General features: G+C 47.8%; 2 protein-coding genes across 2 annotated transcripts in view; one reads left to right on the plus strand and one right to left on the minus strand.

The window, feature by feature from the left end:
- The window catches only part of OPHN1 (oligophrenin 1), a 237,036-nt gene that overhangs the window by 159,785 nt on the left and 61,261 nt on the right, over window positions 1–15,990 (minus strand). The window lies entirely within an intron of this gene.
- LOC149990464 (ubiquitin-conjugating enzyme E2 D2-like) lies at window positions 7,812–8,258 on the plus strand. The gene has a single exon (XM_090265183.1). It carries the CDS (start codon window positions 7,866–7,868, stop codon window positions 8,256–8,258), a length of 393 nt encoding a protein of 130 aa, XP_090121309.1. The 5' UTR covers window positions 7,812–7,865.

A 15,990-nucleotide genomic window follows, 5' to 3' on the forward strand; every position in this document is an offset into this window, starting at 1 on the left:
ACCACTTCTGAGGCCCCATCTCCAAATAGAAGCACAATACAAAGTTCTGGGGGTTAAGACTTCAACATATTAATTTTCAGGGACACAATTCAGCCCATAAAAGCCACAGATTACTGGGGCAAGAGATAATCAGTGGAGAGATACAATAACTATATCATTTAAGGCCCATATTTAAAGCTAGGGTGAGACTCGTTGGAAAATTATGACATTCAAGAACAGCCATTTACATGGGAGAAATTTAGAAAGCACATGCCAGGGCAAGATGCATGCTGAGAAAAAGGCTGAGAAGAACCTTGTACCTTTTTTAAAAGATTTTATTGATTTATTTTTAGAGACAGGGGAAAGGAAGGAGAAAGAGAGGGAGAGATACATCAATGTGTGGCTGTCTCTCACACGCCCCCAACTGGGGACCTGGCCCACAACCCCAGCATGTGCACTGATTGGGAATCGAACAGGCAACCCTTGGTTAACAGGCCAGCGTTCAATCCATTGAACCACACAAGCCAAGGCCAAGAACCTTGTACCTTGGACTGTTCCTTAGGCTCAGAGCAAGCCTAACTAAATGGTGGAATAACGCAGCCTAAATCCAATCTGCAAAGACTAGGAAAGGAGGCTGGTCTGTCTTTTTTGTTTTTTCTCATATGCTTTTTGTATGTTCTTTTGTTTGCTTCTTTGATCTCCTGAAACTCAAGGAAATCTTTGTCAAAACATGAGCTGAAAGCAGCTAAAGGAACGCTCTTCGGTGATCACACATTACACGGGACAGTCGTTGAAAAAATAGTTTGGAAATGTTTCAAGACAAATGGACTACAATGGCCTTCAAAAATCGAAAATTTGTTTAAAATTAACAACAGTAAACTCTATGAAAATAGGAGAATCTAATCTGATTTCCTGAGTTGCCACATTAAAATAATAAAACGCTCAATTTTCAACAAAGATTAAAATCACAAGACATGCAAAGAAACAAGAAAACAAGACTTATTCAAAGGAACAAAATAATTGACTGAAACCAGCAGACATTGAACTTAGTAGACAAAGACTTTATAACAATTGTCTTAAATATAGTCAAAAAGCTACAGGAAACCATGGAAAAAGAACTAAATGAAATCAGAAAAACAGTATCTGAATAAAATAAGAATGTTAAGGAAGAGCTAAGAATTGTAAAATAAAAACAAAGAAGGGCATGATATGTTAATAAAAGGGCCAATTTACCAAGATGACATAAAATTATGAACATATATGCAGCAAATATCAGAGCCCTAAAATATATGAACAAAACTGACAGGATTAAAAGGAGAAATAGACCACTCTGCAATGATATTTCCAATGACAGGTAAAACCAGACATAAGATCAGTTAAAAAAAATAGAGCACCTAAAAACACTATAAACCAACTGGATGTAAATGATATATGAGGAATACTCCACACAACAGAATGTTTTTTTAAGTATACACTGAACATTCTCCAGGATAAACATGTGTTAAGCCATCAAACAACTTTTAGTAAGTTTTAAAAGGTTAAAATCATACAAAATATCTTCACTGACCAAAACAGAATTAATAGTAGAAAGAACACTGGATAATTCATAAATAGGTGGAAATTAAAATACACACTCTCAAACAACCAATGAGACAAACAAGAAATCACTAAGTAATTTAGAAAACACCTTCAGACAAATAAAAAGAAAAAACACAAAAATACATGGCATGCAGTGGAAGCAGTGTTAAGAAGGAAAGTTATAACTAAAAATTCATACATGAAAAAAGAAGAAATACCTCAATTCAATAACCTAGCTTATCACATTAAGGCAAAAGAAAAGAAAAAAGAAAGAAGGAGGGAAGGAAGGAAGGAAAGAAGGAAGGCAGGCAGGCAGGCAGGAAGGAAGGCAGGAAGGAAGGAAGGAAGGAAGGAAGGAAGGAAGGAAGGAAGGAAGGAAGGAAGGAAGGAAGGAGAGAGAGAGAGAGAGAGACAGAGACAGAGAGAGAGAGAGACAGAGAGAGACAGAGAGAGAGAGACAGAGAGAGACAGAGAGAGAGACAGAGAGAGAGAGACACAGAGAGAGACAGAGACAGAGAGAGAGAGAGAGACAGAGAGAGAGACAGAGAGAGAGAGAGACACACAGAGAGAGAGACAGAGAGAGACAGAGAGAGAGAGAGACAGAGAGACAGAGAGAGAGAGACACACAGAGAGACACAGAGAGAGAGACAGAGAGAGAGACAGAGAGAGACAGAGAGAGAGAGAGACAGAGAGAGAGACAGAGAGAGACAGAGAGAGAGAGAGAGACACAGAGAGAGAGACACAGAGAGAGAGAGAGACAGAGAGAGAGAGACAGAGAGAGAGACAGAGAGAGAGAAAGAGAGACACACAGAGAGAGAGAGAGATACAGAGAGAGAGACAGAGAGAGACAGAGAGACAGAGAGACAGAGAGAGAGACACACAGAGAGACACAGAGAGAGAGACAGAGAGAGAGACAGAGAGAGAGAGACAGAGACAGAGAGAGAGAGACACACAGAGAGACACAGAGAGAGAGACAGAGAGACAGAGAGAGAGAGAGAGACAGAGAGACAGAGAGAGAGAGACACACAGAGAGACACAGAGAGAGAGACAGAGAGAGAGACAGAGAGAGAGAGAGAGAGACAGAGAGAGACAGAGAGAGAGAGACACAGAGAGAGAGAGAGCACAGGAGCCACACACACAGGGAGAGAAATGAGCCCAGGCCAGTGGGGTAAAATGTTAATGACAGGTGATTCTGGGAGAGGGAGAGGTGGGGAACTCATGGAACTGCTCTTGTACATTGGGGTGACTCTGACAAGGGGAGGGGCAGTGCCTGCCACCCACTGAAGCAGGACAGAGCACAAGCCGTGGGCCAGTCAGGGAGCCAGGAGCCCCCTCTACCCCGCCGCTCCCCTTCTTCCAGGCCTCTCACTCTACCTCCCATCATTCCCACACCTTCTTGCTCATGCCCCCGACATGCCGTCCATTCCATGGTCCCTCATGCCCCCAGCCCGCGGCATGCCCCTTCACCCCCTCGACTCTTCTCCACGTCCCTCCATTTACTTCCACTCCCCTCCATTTCTTCTACCCCCTTCCCCTTTAGCTCCTTCCCACGTTCCACTCCGCCCCCGCCCCCGCCCCCGCCCCCGCCCCCGGCCCCTCTCATTCTAGCCAAGTCTCTACCATGGACCCGCCCAGTCTCTGACGTGGTGGCAGGCACTGGCCCTTGTGAAGTCACAGAGCGGATCCCCTCCTCTCACCAGGCAGCACAGTGTGCACAGCAGGGACTGGCGGCAGAGGTAGGCACCGCGGCAGGAGAGCTCCTGTCAGGGCGGTGGTGTCTACGGGCAGCGCAGCTTCCAGGGGCCCCGGTTCTCAGCAGGATAGTCTCCAGGTGAAGACACCAGGAAGGCGACAGTGTTGGAGGCAGCGGCGGAGGAGGCAGCACCCATCGGACCACAGGTGATCAGTAGCCCGCCAGGTCCCACTGCGTCTCCAACTCTCCTTTCCTCCCCTTCCTCCCCACCACAGTCCCTGTCCCCCGACACCACCCTCCAGTGCCCCCCAGGGTCCTTCCCACCCTCCACCCCCCCATTCACGCTCCACCTCCCTCATTCAGGCCATCTCTCTAACCTGGACCCGCCCCATTCACTGACTTGCTGAAGTCGTCTGCTGGCCCCTGGGATGTCAGGGAATGGATCCCCTATGGTCCCCAGGCAGCCCAATGTTGACAGCAGGGATGGGTGGGAGAGGCAGGTGCACCTGCAAGAGTGGTCTTGTGACGGAGATGCGGTGTCCACCGGCAGCGCAGCCTCTGGGGGCTCAGGTTCTGAGTGGCAGAGTCTCCAGGTGAGGACACCTGGGAGGTGACAGAGGTGGAGGAGCCAGCGACGAGTGTATCACAGGTGGCCAGTAGCCCACCAGGTCCCACTGAGTCTCCAACTCTCCTTTCCTCCCCACTCCTCCCCAATATGACCCTGTCCCCAGACACCAACCTCCATGGCCCTCCAGGGTTCCACCCACCCTCCACCCCATCTCCTTCCTGCCACCTGTCTACCCTGACCCATGTCCTCCTTGGTCCCTCCAGCCCTCTAGTTCCCCTGCAAGGTCTCTCCTGCCCTCCACCCCCCATTCCTATCCACGCCCCTCATTCAGACCATCTCTCTAACCTGGACCCACGCAATCTACTCACTTGCCCATATCGTCTGCTGGCACCTGTGATGTTAGGGATGGGATCCCCTACAGTCCCCAGGCAGCCCAGTGTGTATGGCAGGGATGGGCTGCAGAGGTAGGTGACCTGGCAGGAGTGGCCCTGTCACAGGGCGGCGGGGCTGTGGGCTGCGTGGCCTCAGAGGGCTCAGGCTCTGAGTGTCAGAGTCTCCACACACCTGGGAGGTGATGGCGGTGGAGGAGCCAGTAGGTCGTATGTGTCTAGTAGGTCATCAGGGCCAGGTGAGTCCCCCACTCTCTCTTTCTCCCCCTCTACCCCAGCATGTCCCTGTCTTCTAACACCACTACACACACCAGAGTGTGCCCCCATGACCCCCCTTGACCCAAGAGCTTGTCCCCTGACACATTTTCTTGACCGTGGGGTATGACTCCCCACAGCCCTTCCACCATGAAGCTGGCCATCTGGCATCCCCTCAACTCAAAGGCTTTCCCCAGACCTCCTTCAATTCAAAGTATGTCCTTGACACCCTCCCTCAACTTGCATTCCCAGCATCCCCTCAACCTGAAGCATGTACCCTAACACCTGCTCAAGTCAGAGTGTGTCCCTGACACTCTCCCTCAACCCCAGAGTGTGTACCTCAACAACCCTTTGACCAGAAGCCTGTCCCCCAACACCCACTCACCTGAAGGCTGTCCCCCAATGCCCACTCTACCCCAACATGTCCGTCAGTTACCCTCAACCCATACAGTATCCTCTGAAACCTCTTCAACCTGGAACCTGTCCGCCAAAACCCACTCAACCCAAACGGTGACCAGAACACCTTCTCTACCCAAACAATATCCCTCAGCTTCCCTCAACTCATAGGGTGTCCCCAGAACATCCTCAACAGAAAGCGTGTCCACCAAAACCTGCTGTACTCAAAGCATGTCCCTCGGCAAACCCTTGACCCAAACTCTGTCCCTAACACACTCTCAACCACCGAGTGAGTCCCCCGACACCTGCTCAACCCAAAGCATGACCCTAACGCCCGCTTGACCTGAACCATGTCCTTCAGGAACCATCAACCCAAAGTGTACCTTTAGTAACCTTCAACCCCTAGAGCGTCACCCACTACATCTTCAACCTGAAGTGTGCATCAATGCCCATTCCACCTGAAGCATGACTCTTGGCACACCTCCGACCAAAAGTGTATCCCCAACAGCTTCCCTCACCCCAAGAAGGTGTTTCCTGATATTGGCTGACCTGAAGCGTGACCCCAACACCCACTTGACCTGAACTTTGTCGCTCGGCAACTCCCAACCCGAAATGTATCCCTTGGCGACCTTCAACCCATATGATGTCCCCCGGCACACTGCCTCCCCAAATCCTTTCCCCCAAAACCTGCTTATTTGAAGCATGACCACAACACCCACTCTACCCAAACAACTCCCCTCAGCAGTCCTATATCCCTAGAGTGTCCCCTGACATTCCCACACCCAAAGCCTGTCCCCTGACACCCGCTCCACCAAGACAACCCTCAGTCCATAGGGTGTTCCCTGATACACACTCATCCAGAGCCTGTCCCAAACACCCGCTCACCTGAAGTGTGACTCTGACACCCAACTCACACAAACCACATCCCTCTGGAACCCTCCACCCAAAGGATGCCTCCCAGCACACCCTTTACCCAAAGCCTGTCCCTCAGAACCTGCTCACTGGATGTGTGACCCTGACATCCACTGCAGTTGAACTGTGTCCCTCAGCAACCCACAACCCAAATTTTAGCCCTTTGGCAGCCCTAAACCCAAAGCCTGTTCCTCAGCACACTTGGCCGATGCTGTATCCCCTGATACCCTGCCAAACCACGGAGTGTATCCCCTGACACCTATTTGACCCTAAGCCTGACCCTGACACTCGCTTTACTGGAACCATGTCCCTTGCTAACCCTCAACCAAAGGGTTATCCCTTGGAAACCTTCAACCCACAGGATATGCCCCAGCACACCGTCAACCCGAAGCCAGTCTCCCAACACCCACTGACCTGAAGCCTGTCCCCAATACCCATCCACCCAAACCATCTCCCTCGGCAACCCTCACCCCAGAGCCTGTCCTCCAATACCCCCCTCAACTTGAAGCTCTCCCCCCAACACCTGCTCAACCTGAAGTGTATCCCTGACACCCTCCTTCATCCCTGAATGTGTCCTAGGACATTCCCTCAATCCAAAGCCTATCCTTTAACACATCCTCCACCGAAAGAGAGCCCATTATGCACTCCCACAACTTTGGATTCTGTCCCCCACCTCCCCCTCAGCCTCAAAGTGTGGCCTCTGAGACTTCCCTACTGCTCTCCATGTTCTCTCCTGCCCTCCACCCCCTGAGCATCCCTCCATTGTGTCTCTTGCTCTCCACTCCCTCTCATTCAGGCCACCTCTTTAACTTGGCCATGCCCCTTCTCAGGTCCCTCCTCCATCTAGCCCCCTGGATTTCCCTCCATGATCCCTCCCACCCTCCATTCACTCTCATTCGGGCCACCTCTCTACCCTAGCCCCACCCCCTCCACTGACTTAGGGGTGGTATCTATGGGCATTGTGGCCTCTGGGAGGCTCAGGTTCTGAGTGGCAGAGTGTCCAGGTGAAGATAGTCTAGAGGTGGTGACAATGGTGTAGGAGTCAGCAAAGGTGGAGCAAGCGGCCTGTGTGCCACATGTGACCTGTAGCCCATCGGGTCCAACTGAGTGCCCAACTCTTCCTTTTTTTACCCTTCCTCTTCACCACGGTCCCTGTAATCACCGCCCTTGGCCCCAGAGCTTGTTCCTAAACATGCCATCTTGACCCTGGAGCCTGTCCCAGGCATATCCTGTCCCAGAGCATGACTACAGAAACCCCTTGTCCCATAGTGTGTCTCCAGACGCTGTCATTGTCCCTGGGAGTGTCCCCTAACAAGCTTTCCACCCTGGTACATGTCTCCCAGCTCCCCCTCAACCAGAAGAATGTCCCTCCATGCCTGGTACACTTAAGTATGTCCCTGACACAACTCTTGACCCTGAAATGTGTCCCCTAATACCCCCCTCCCATTCTCCATGGTCTCCCAGCCCTCCAACCCCATGCATGGCATTTAGTGTTTCCTCTCATCCCAACCCCTTCTCTTTCACAACACACCCCCTCTACTGACTTGGTGATGTCATCAGCTGGCCCTTGTGACATAACACAGTGGATGCCCTACTGTCGCCACGCAACCCAGGTGGATGGCACAGACAACTGGCAGAGGAGGCAGCTGTTGAGTGTGGATAGTGATGGCAAACCCAGTAATTCAGGACCCTGCAGTGGAGGACCCCGCAGTGGACAAGCCCGCGGTGCCAGAACCACACCTGCAGGAGCCAGCGTTGGAGCATCCGGTGGCCAGTGGCTCACAGGTGACCAGTAGACCACCCGGTCCATCCAAGTCCCCAGCTCTCCCTGCCTCCTCCTCCTCCCCTCCACACTCCCTGTCCCCTGACACCCTCCTAGACCCTGGAGACAGCCTCAGCCCACTTACCCATGATCTGGCGGGTGGCCACCTCCATAACCAATGGTCCCCCCACCCCATGGTCTCCCCTAATCAGTGGTATCCCCACTTCTCCCTATCAGGACGCCATGACGAGTCCCGTTTGTGTGAAGTGGCAGTCCAGGGCTCTACGGCGCCTCCAAAAAGAGCTCCTGGACATCACTAAGAACCCCCCACCCATGTGCTCTGCAGGGCCAGTGGACAACGACGACATGTTCCACTGGCAGGGGATAATCATAGGGCCCGACGACAGCCCCTACGAGGGAGGGCTCTTCTACCTCAAGATAGATTTCCCAGACATGTTCCCCCTCAAACCCCCTCGTGTTCAGTTCACTACGCGGATTTACCACCCCAGCATCAATGATAGGGGCATGATCTGTTTGGACATTTTAAGGTCCTATTGGTGCCCCACATTCACTGTAGCCAAAGTCTTGACATCAATCACCTCCATGTTAACTAACCCCAACGTGCGTGACTCAATAGTGACAACTATTGCAAGACTCTACCTAAAGGATAGGGCCAAGTACAATGCCATAGCAAGAGCATGGACGCGAAGATATGCCATGGAATGAGAAGTGAATGATTAACCATCAACTTAATAAAATACTTGGCAATTTTATCAGTTATCTCTTGACTGCTCTTTTGTTCTTTTTCTTTATTTAAGTATATTTTATTGATTGTATTTTCACAATGGTTCCAATTTTTCCCCTTTGCTCCTCTCCACCCAGCCCCACCCATCCCATGACAATACACCCCCCCCAAATTCATGCCCATGGGTCGTACATACAAGCTCTCCCGATTCACTCTTTCATATATTCTTATTTTCTTAAATAAATAAATGATTAATTAATTATTTAACAATAAAAAATAACAATCCCTCCCTCTCAGACTTAAGACCCTTTATAATCTTATAAAGGACAATGGGCGAAGGTCTCGAGTTCCTCTAGCTGCTTCAAGCTGGACATGGTCGTCATCCTACCTACCCTTGGGTCCAGAAATCCCTAATAAGAGTGGGGGTGTGGAGGGGAGGGTGGCCTTCCCACATGGGGAAGGACTGTGCAGACTCCAGGTCAGTTGGCTGTCCCCAGACAACGGCGTGCTTGGTTTAACAGGCTGGCATCCTTGTTGCATTCTGGGGGCAACAGATTTGGCAACAGGGTTAAAAGACATCATTCAGTCCATAACCACTAGATGACAAAAGGTAGGGATTAATTTTTCAATGTCCTACATTAGGGAAAAAAAGGGCTTCTTTGGAGGAAGATGTGCCAGGCACATCTCATCTGTCCAAAACCCTTTTGCCCATTATACTTAGTTTGGGCTGAGGGAAATATTTTAGGTTTCCCCCTCTCAGACCTCTGGGCCCTTTCTATCCAAGCCATTAGGATAAAAAAGAGAAACCAGTTCTAAAATGAAGCCCACAGACCACCCAATACTACACCAACCCAGCCACTTAGTTCAGCCAAATTGTTGAGTCTCAGGAGGCAGCGCTGCAGACAGGATTAAGTGAGGCCTATACGTACAGACAATCACTGAGGTAATGAGAGCATAGGCTTATGCCCTTTGAAAACAGAAAACACATGTTAATTTATGTGACATAACCCACAAACAAGTCTCTAAATCTGTAAGACTGACTTATTGGAAAGCCATCCAGTTGCAAGGCATTTGTCATTCTTCCTGCCTGTAAATTAAACATCTTTGATGATACCACAGAGTTTAACTTTCAAATGAAAACATATTCTAAATGAAAAGAAACTTTAAAGACGGTTAGCTGCACTACTTTATAATAGTCTACCACTGGTCATTGTGATTTTCCTTGAATAACCATTTTTCTCCCTAAGATTACCCTCCTTGCCATTAAAGGGACTACATTAAGTCCATTTTTAATTTATCCTGTTCATTTGCATAAACACAACAAGAGCTGCAAATGATCACTTATGACCTTTAGTTCTGCTTTGCTGGAACTTACACATGGAACCTTTAGTGTGACCTCCAGTCTGCCCTTCAGGGCACAGAAGCTGAGCCACATACCTGCAATTCAGCCTTGCCTGTACACACCTGTCTTTTCCAAATCCTTCTGGTTTTCCATTGTGCCTTAAGGTGACTTCTAGCCATCTTTCACGAAAACAACCTTCATTCCTTCCCGGGAAAGATTGCTGTGGACCGCACAACCAACCACAATACCCGGCCTTTTATCTCATGGACTTTTATTACCTTCAGAATCATTCCCAGTTCCTCAGGGCTTTTTGGTAACAACCAGAGGCCAAGCATATCTCCTTTAGGTATGACATTCCAGTCAACATCTTGGTCAAAAAAAAAAAAAAAAAAAAACCTCTATTAACAACTGGTCTTATTAGTTTTATGCAAAGGAACTTATGTCATTACTTACTTCTTTAGAATGCCAAACTCTGGAGGGATCAGATAGGGAGAAAAGTATACAGTGTGAAGGAAAATCCTTGTCCTTCTAATATTTACTGAACTGGCATTTCCATGTTTATATTTTTCTTTTTCCCCTACTAAAAATTTTTTGTTTGTTTTTCCATTACAGTGGACCCAATTTTTTCCCCCTCTTGCTTCCCTGCACCCTGCCCCTCCTTCTCCCACATTCAGTCCCCACTCAGTTGCCCATGTCCGTGGGTCATTTATACATGTTCTTTGACTAGGCCCTTCCCCTTCTTACCCCCTTCTCTCCCTCCTACCTCCCCCCTTGTTACTGTTAGTCTACTTGTTTACATACCTCTGGTTCTATTTTGCTCATTTGTTTATGTTGTTCATTAATTTCCTGTAATAGGTGACAGCATAAGGTATTTTTCTTTCATTGCCTGGCTTATTTTGCTAAGCATAATTCGCTCTAGTTCCATCCATGTTTTTGCAAATGGTAGAAGTTCCTTCTTTCTGCTACATAGTACTCCATTGAGTAAATGTACCACAGTTTTTGGATCCACTCATCTACAGATGGGCACTTAGGCTGTTTCCAGCACTTGGCTATTGTAAATAGTGCTGCTAGGAACATAGGGGTGCATAGGTTCTTTTGAATTGGTGTTTCAGGATTCTTCAGATATAATCCTAGCAATGGAATTGCTGGTTCAAAAGGCAGTTCCATTTTTAGTTTTTTGAGGAAATTCCAAACTGTTTTCCACAGTGGCTGCACCAGTCTGCACTCCCACCAGCAATGCACCAGGGTTCCCGTTTCTCCACATCCTCTCCAGCACTTGTTGTTTGTTGATTTGTTGATGATGGCCATTCTGAAGCTGTGAGGTGGTATCTCATTGTGGTTTCTATTTACATCTCTCTGATGGCTAGTGATGTTCAGCATTCTTTCATATGTCTATGGAACCTCTCTATGTCCTCCTTGGAGAAGTGTTTGTTCAAGTCATTTGCCCATTTTTTAATTGGATTGTCTGTCTTCTTGGTGTTGAGTCATATGACGTCTTTATATATTTTGGAGATCAACACCTTGTCTGAGGTATCATTGGCAAATGTTTTCCCATATGGTTGGTTTCCTTTTCATCTTGCTGATGTTTTCTTTAGCTGAGCAGAAACTTTTTAGTTTGATGTAGTCCCATTTGTTTATTCTCTCCTTCATTTCCCTTGCCTTAGGAGATATATCAATGAAAATGTTGCTATGTGGGATATCTGAAATTTTCCTGCCTGTTTTTTCCTCTATGATTTTTATGGTATCACGGCTTACATTTAAGTCTTTGATCCATCTTGAATTGATTCTGGTATATGGTGTAAGCTGGTGGTCTAGTCTCATTTTTTTGCATGCCCCTGTCCAGTTCTCCCAACACCATTTGTTGGAGAGGCTCTTTTCACTCCATTTGATGTTCCTTCCCCCTTGACGGCTCTTTATGAAGCGCGTTTGCCCATCTTTCTGGGCACATCCCATACACCTTCACACCAGGGTGTGTGGCGGGGTGGGGGAAGCATGGGGCTGAGGGAACATGGAGGTGGGGAGGTATGGTGAGTACCAGAGGGACAGCAGGATAGGGGACTTCCAACATAAGAGGGTGAAGGGGGTAAATGGTGATGGCAGCAGACGTGACTTGGGGTGGTGAACACAGAGTACAATAGACAGACGGCCATTATGGAGCTGTGCACTTAAAACCGGGATGATGTCATTAACCAGTGTCACCCCAGTGACTTCAATGAAAAACAGAAACAGGAAATTGTTCTTAGTCTGTTACATGCTTTTCCCCATAAAAGTCTCTCTTCAGGCTCTTGTCAGTGCGGCTCTCCTGACCCCCGTCTAAGTGGTGCTGCCTGATTCAAACCCACTGTTGCCCAGGTAAACTCTTAACATTAAACACTGAGTAAAGAAAACGTAACATACTTAAAAAATGAATGGAAACTTTTATATTCAAAAATACTGAGTCAAGGCAACATTTATAAAACACTGCATTGACCTGTCCCGCCTCTCCCCAAATTGGCCTTCGGTAGCCGTGAACAAAGCTTCCCAGACACTGAATGCTTACAGTCAGGGTGCAGACAAGCAGGCATTCCCACACTATAGTGAGAACAGCCACTTTAATTGGGCACGTCTTACTTGATAAGCACTTTGTGAAGTGTTAATACCCGTCTTCTCCATTTCCCTTTAGCTAGCGATACCAAAAGCCACCCAATTCTGGCACAAACGTGGGAAGGACCATGGTGTTAGGTCATTAAGCCCGTATAACACTTGAGGATGGGGACGGTTTCACGCAGTGGATAAGGGACAGAAGGAACACTATGGAGAGAAGAACACGGAGAAAGGTAGAAAAGGAGGAGGAGTACAGTGTGTCTTTGCATTCGTATTCAGAATGACTGCACCGCAGCTGATTGGAGGGGAAGGCAGAGGCCCGGCCGTGGATGCTGTGGTGCCCCACGCTACAGTCCAGTTTGGACCTGACCCTGTACGTGGGAAAGAACAGTGAAACGATTGGAACCACAGAGTGAAGCGGTCAGAATTCAAAATGCAAGTATCTGGTTAGATGCAGACACTGGGGGTGGGGAGGGGGAGGAGGAATTTGAGACTCCCTGAGAAAGATGGTCAGGTCTGGGTGAACGACATGTTCATGGTCAGGTCTGGGTGAATGGCATGTTCATTGTCAGGTCTGGGTGAATGGCATGTTCATGGAGATGCAGGTCACAGGACAGACAGGAGAGAGTTTGCAAGTACTGCCGACAGAAGGTGAGAGCGCCGGTCTCCTGGGGGCGGGAGGGGATGTGAGGAAAATGCTCTCACAGGATTTCCAGGAACTCAGGACCTTACAGGTTGGCAATCTGCATGACAGTGTCCCTGCTTCAGGGACACTATCCCACATGGCAGGGCTGAGGGTGCATGGGAGGCGGCAGGATGTTACTGCAGTCTGGAGACACATGGTCACATCCCAAATTAGAGCCGCCTCACCAGGGATGGAGTGCATGCATGTGAGAAGTCTTTTTCTCAGGATTTGGTCAATGAAAGGATGGGGGAACATGGGTACCCCTTCCTCCCAAAGAGCATTCACACAACACCACGTTGTCCTGACACCGAACCCAACCTGAAAGGCTGGTGTCAATGGCGTTCGGCCTCCCAGTCATTTCCGAGACTCATCCCCTTGAAACAAGAACTTCAGAAGCCGGCCTCCCATTGAGCAATGCTGTGTGTGCTTCCATGTGCAGAGCTAGCAGTGCGTTACTGTTCCCGTTCTCTTAAGTGTTCTATTATTTTAAATGAAAAGCTTAAAACTTGATCCTCACCACAGGGACAAGGATGGTTTAACTGTTCACAAGCACACAACTCAGTTCTTGTTTGCTACTATATAACACAAGGGATTTGAAAAAGTTTCTGTCAATGAATCAAACATTGGATGTTTGATTCAGCCCCTATGTGCTCCCCTCTTAAAGTCCCAGCCAATCATGACCTTGCCGTCCTCAGTGGGTGGACAAGGCATATGAGATTACTAGTTTGGTAGCGGGGAAGTTTCATCCTGGAAGAATGCCCAGTACACCATAAGTGAAGCTGTGGCCTGCCTACCATGTCTAATGTGATCTCTCGCCACAATGGAAGGGGCCTCGTTATATAATTGCTTCTTTTGAGAAAAGGAATCGGTATGGATTGCAGCCCAAGCCACGTGGATGGTGCTCGTGTGGCTTGAATCCCCACGCAGACAAGTGAGTGAAGGGGGTTGCATGTGAATAGGGACCTTCATTAGACGCCCTCATGAGGAAAGGCGTTCTGTGGTCGTGCTCGTCACTGGAACTGCTACTAACCCACGTGGTTGTTGTTACAAAGAAAAACAAGCGCACTGCTTAGCTACCCCAGTGCGTTACTGGTTTCTCTTCCTCCTTTCCTCCCACCTTTTCTGTCAGTTCTTGAAAAATTAAACTGGTTAGAGAGCCAGATTGGATCTTTGAAGCGTTTAATAGTCATAAAAGAAAATTTATAAAAATGTTATGAAAAGGTACATTCAAGGTTACAAAGTATGGTGCCGGTGTTAAATAGAGTAAGGAGAGTATGTAAGAGACTGTGTCTTAGGAAGCCCACAAGGAAGCACTGGGAGTAAAGGGTGCTGGTGTGTGTAGCTCAGTCCCAGGTCTGTCTGTGTCCATAGAGACAGAGAGACAGAGAGAGAGAGAGAGAGACAGAGAGACAGAGAGAGACAGAGAGAAAGAGAGAGACAGAGAGACAGAGAGACAGAGACAGAGAGAGAGAGAGAGAGAGAGAGAGAGAGAAAAGAAAAGAAAAGAAATCTAAACCCAAAGTCAGCTGAATGAAGGAAATAAACACCAGAATAAAAAGACAGAAAATTAATAACACCAAAAGTTGATTCCTCAAAAAGATTACCAAACTGAACAAACCTTCAGCTATACTGAATGAGAAAAACTAGAGAAGACTCAAACTACTGAAGTTAGAGACTGGGAGCCTGTACTTGGGTGCCCCAACCTCCATCCCGTCACCATGGTAGTGTCAGAGAAGACCAAATGGGACACTCATCCCTGCGAGTCAGTAACAAGCCCTCTATACTCCCCACGGTGTCACTGATTGTTTACTCTCAGCCGGCAGCAATGCGCTCACCCCCTGCCCCCCCACCCCGTCCTGCTAGCGTGGTATGTGAGCAGGCCTAATGGAGCGCCAACACTGGACTTCCCCACCCACCCATCCATCAATGCCATCCCCTCCCCTCCATGGATGTCCACAGGGAGCAGCACTGAAGTACTCCTGCCCCTCCCAGAAAAGATGACACTAGGGAAAGCCTAGGGGGACCTGAATACCTATGTTCTCCTCAGCGGAAAGGATGGTACCTCTACGCTACAAAAGAGAATGAGTGGGCAACTTGGACTTCCGCCCCCCACTTGGGAGTAATGAGGTTGTGTGTGTTCACCCAGAGAAGTGGTGTGAAGAGATGGCTTGCTAAAAGCCCAAGATTTAAATAAGATTCAAATTCTCGTATCATAAGTCCCAAAATGTCCTTGAGTCGACAATCGCTTGCAATGTCAAATACTAGGAAGGTCTTGAGCTGTATGAGAAAAGACAATCAACAGACACAGAGATGATACAGATGCAGAGCAGCAGTCATACAAATAAACAATTACAAATATCCTGGAAGCTGATGAAAAAATAGTGTAGAAACTCTCAGCAGAGAAATAGCAAGTACCAACAAAGAAACAGAAAATACTAAGAAAGGAACAAAGTGGAGAAATACAGTAAATAAAGTAAAATAACAATCAACAGACTAACCAGAAAAGTAGAGAGAGAAAAAAGGAAAGACTCAGTGGCCTTGAAAACAGAACAATAAACATTACTCAATCTGAAAGACCAAAATACAGACCGGAGAGCATCAGAAACCTGTGGGACCATCACAAAACATCTCACTCCCATGACATCACTCTTCAAAAGAGAGGAGAAAGAAAACAGCAATGAAAAATTACTCAGAGAAATAACAGCTGACAATTTCACAACTGTGGCAACAGACAAAAACCTGCACACACAAGAAGTAACGTGAATCCAAAACCAGACGCCTCCCCAAAAAATATATATGCCAAGACATATCACTGTGATACTATTAAAAACAAAAGACTAAGGAAAAATCTTGAAAGCAAGCAGAGACAAATGACACCTTACCTATAAAGAAAAAATCCTAATGATAGATTTATATTTACAAATGAAGACCAGGAGAACTGGCACAACATTTTGCAAGTACCGCAAGAGAAGAACTGTAAACCCAGGATTCTATATCCACTGAAAATATCCTCAGGAATGAAGACAAAATGAAGACATTTGCAGGTGAAATAAAACTAAAGAGATTTTTTGTCACCACAACGACACTAAGGAATGACTAAAGA

The sequence above is a fragment of the Furipterus horrens genome, unplaced genomic scaffold (genome assembly GCF_987537825.1).
Source record: "Furipterus horrens unplaced genomic scaffold, mFurHor1.1.pri manual_scaffold_17, whole genome shotgun sequence".
NCBI classification, from domain to species: domain Eukaryota; kingdom Metazoa; phylum Chordata; class Mammalia; order Chiroptera; family Furipteridae; genus Furipterus; species Furipterus horrens.

Bases quoted from the DNA above. Each gene is read 5' to 3' on its own strand.
- LOC149990464 (XM_090265183.1), top strand. From the start codon at position 7,866: ATGTGCTCTGCAGGGCCAGTGGACAACGACGACATGTTCCACTGGCAG.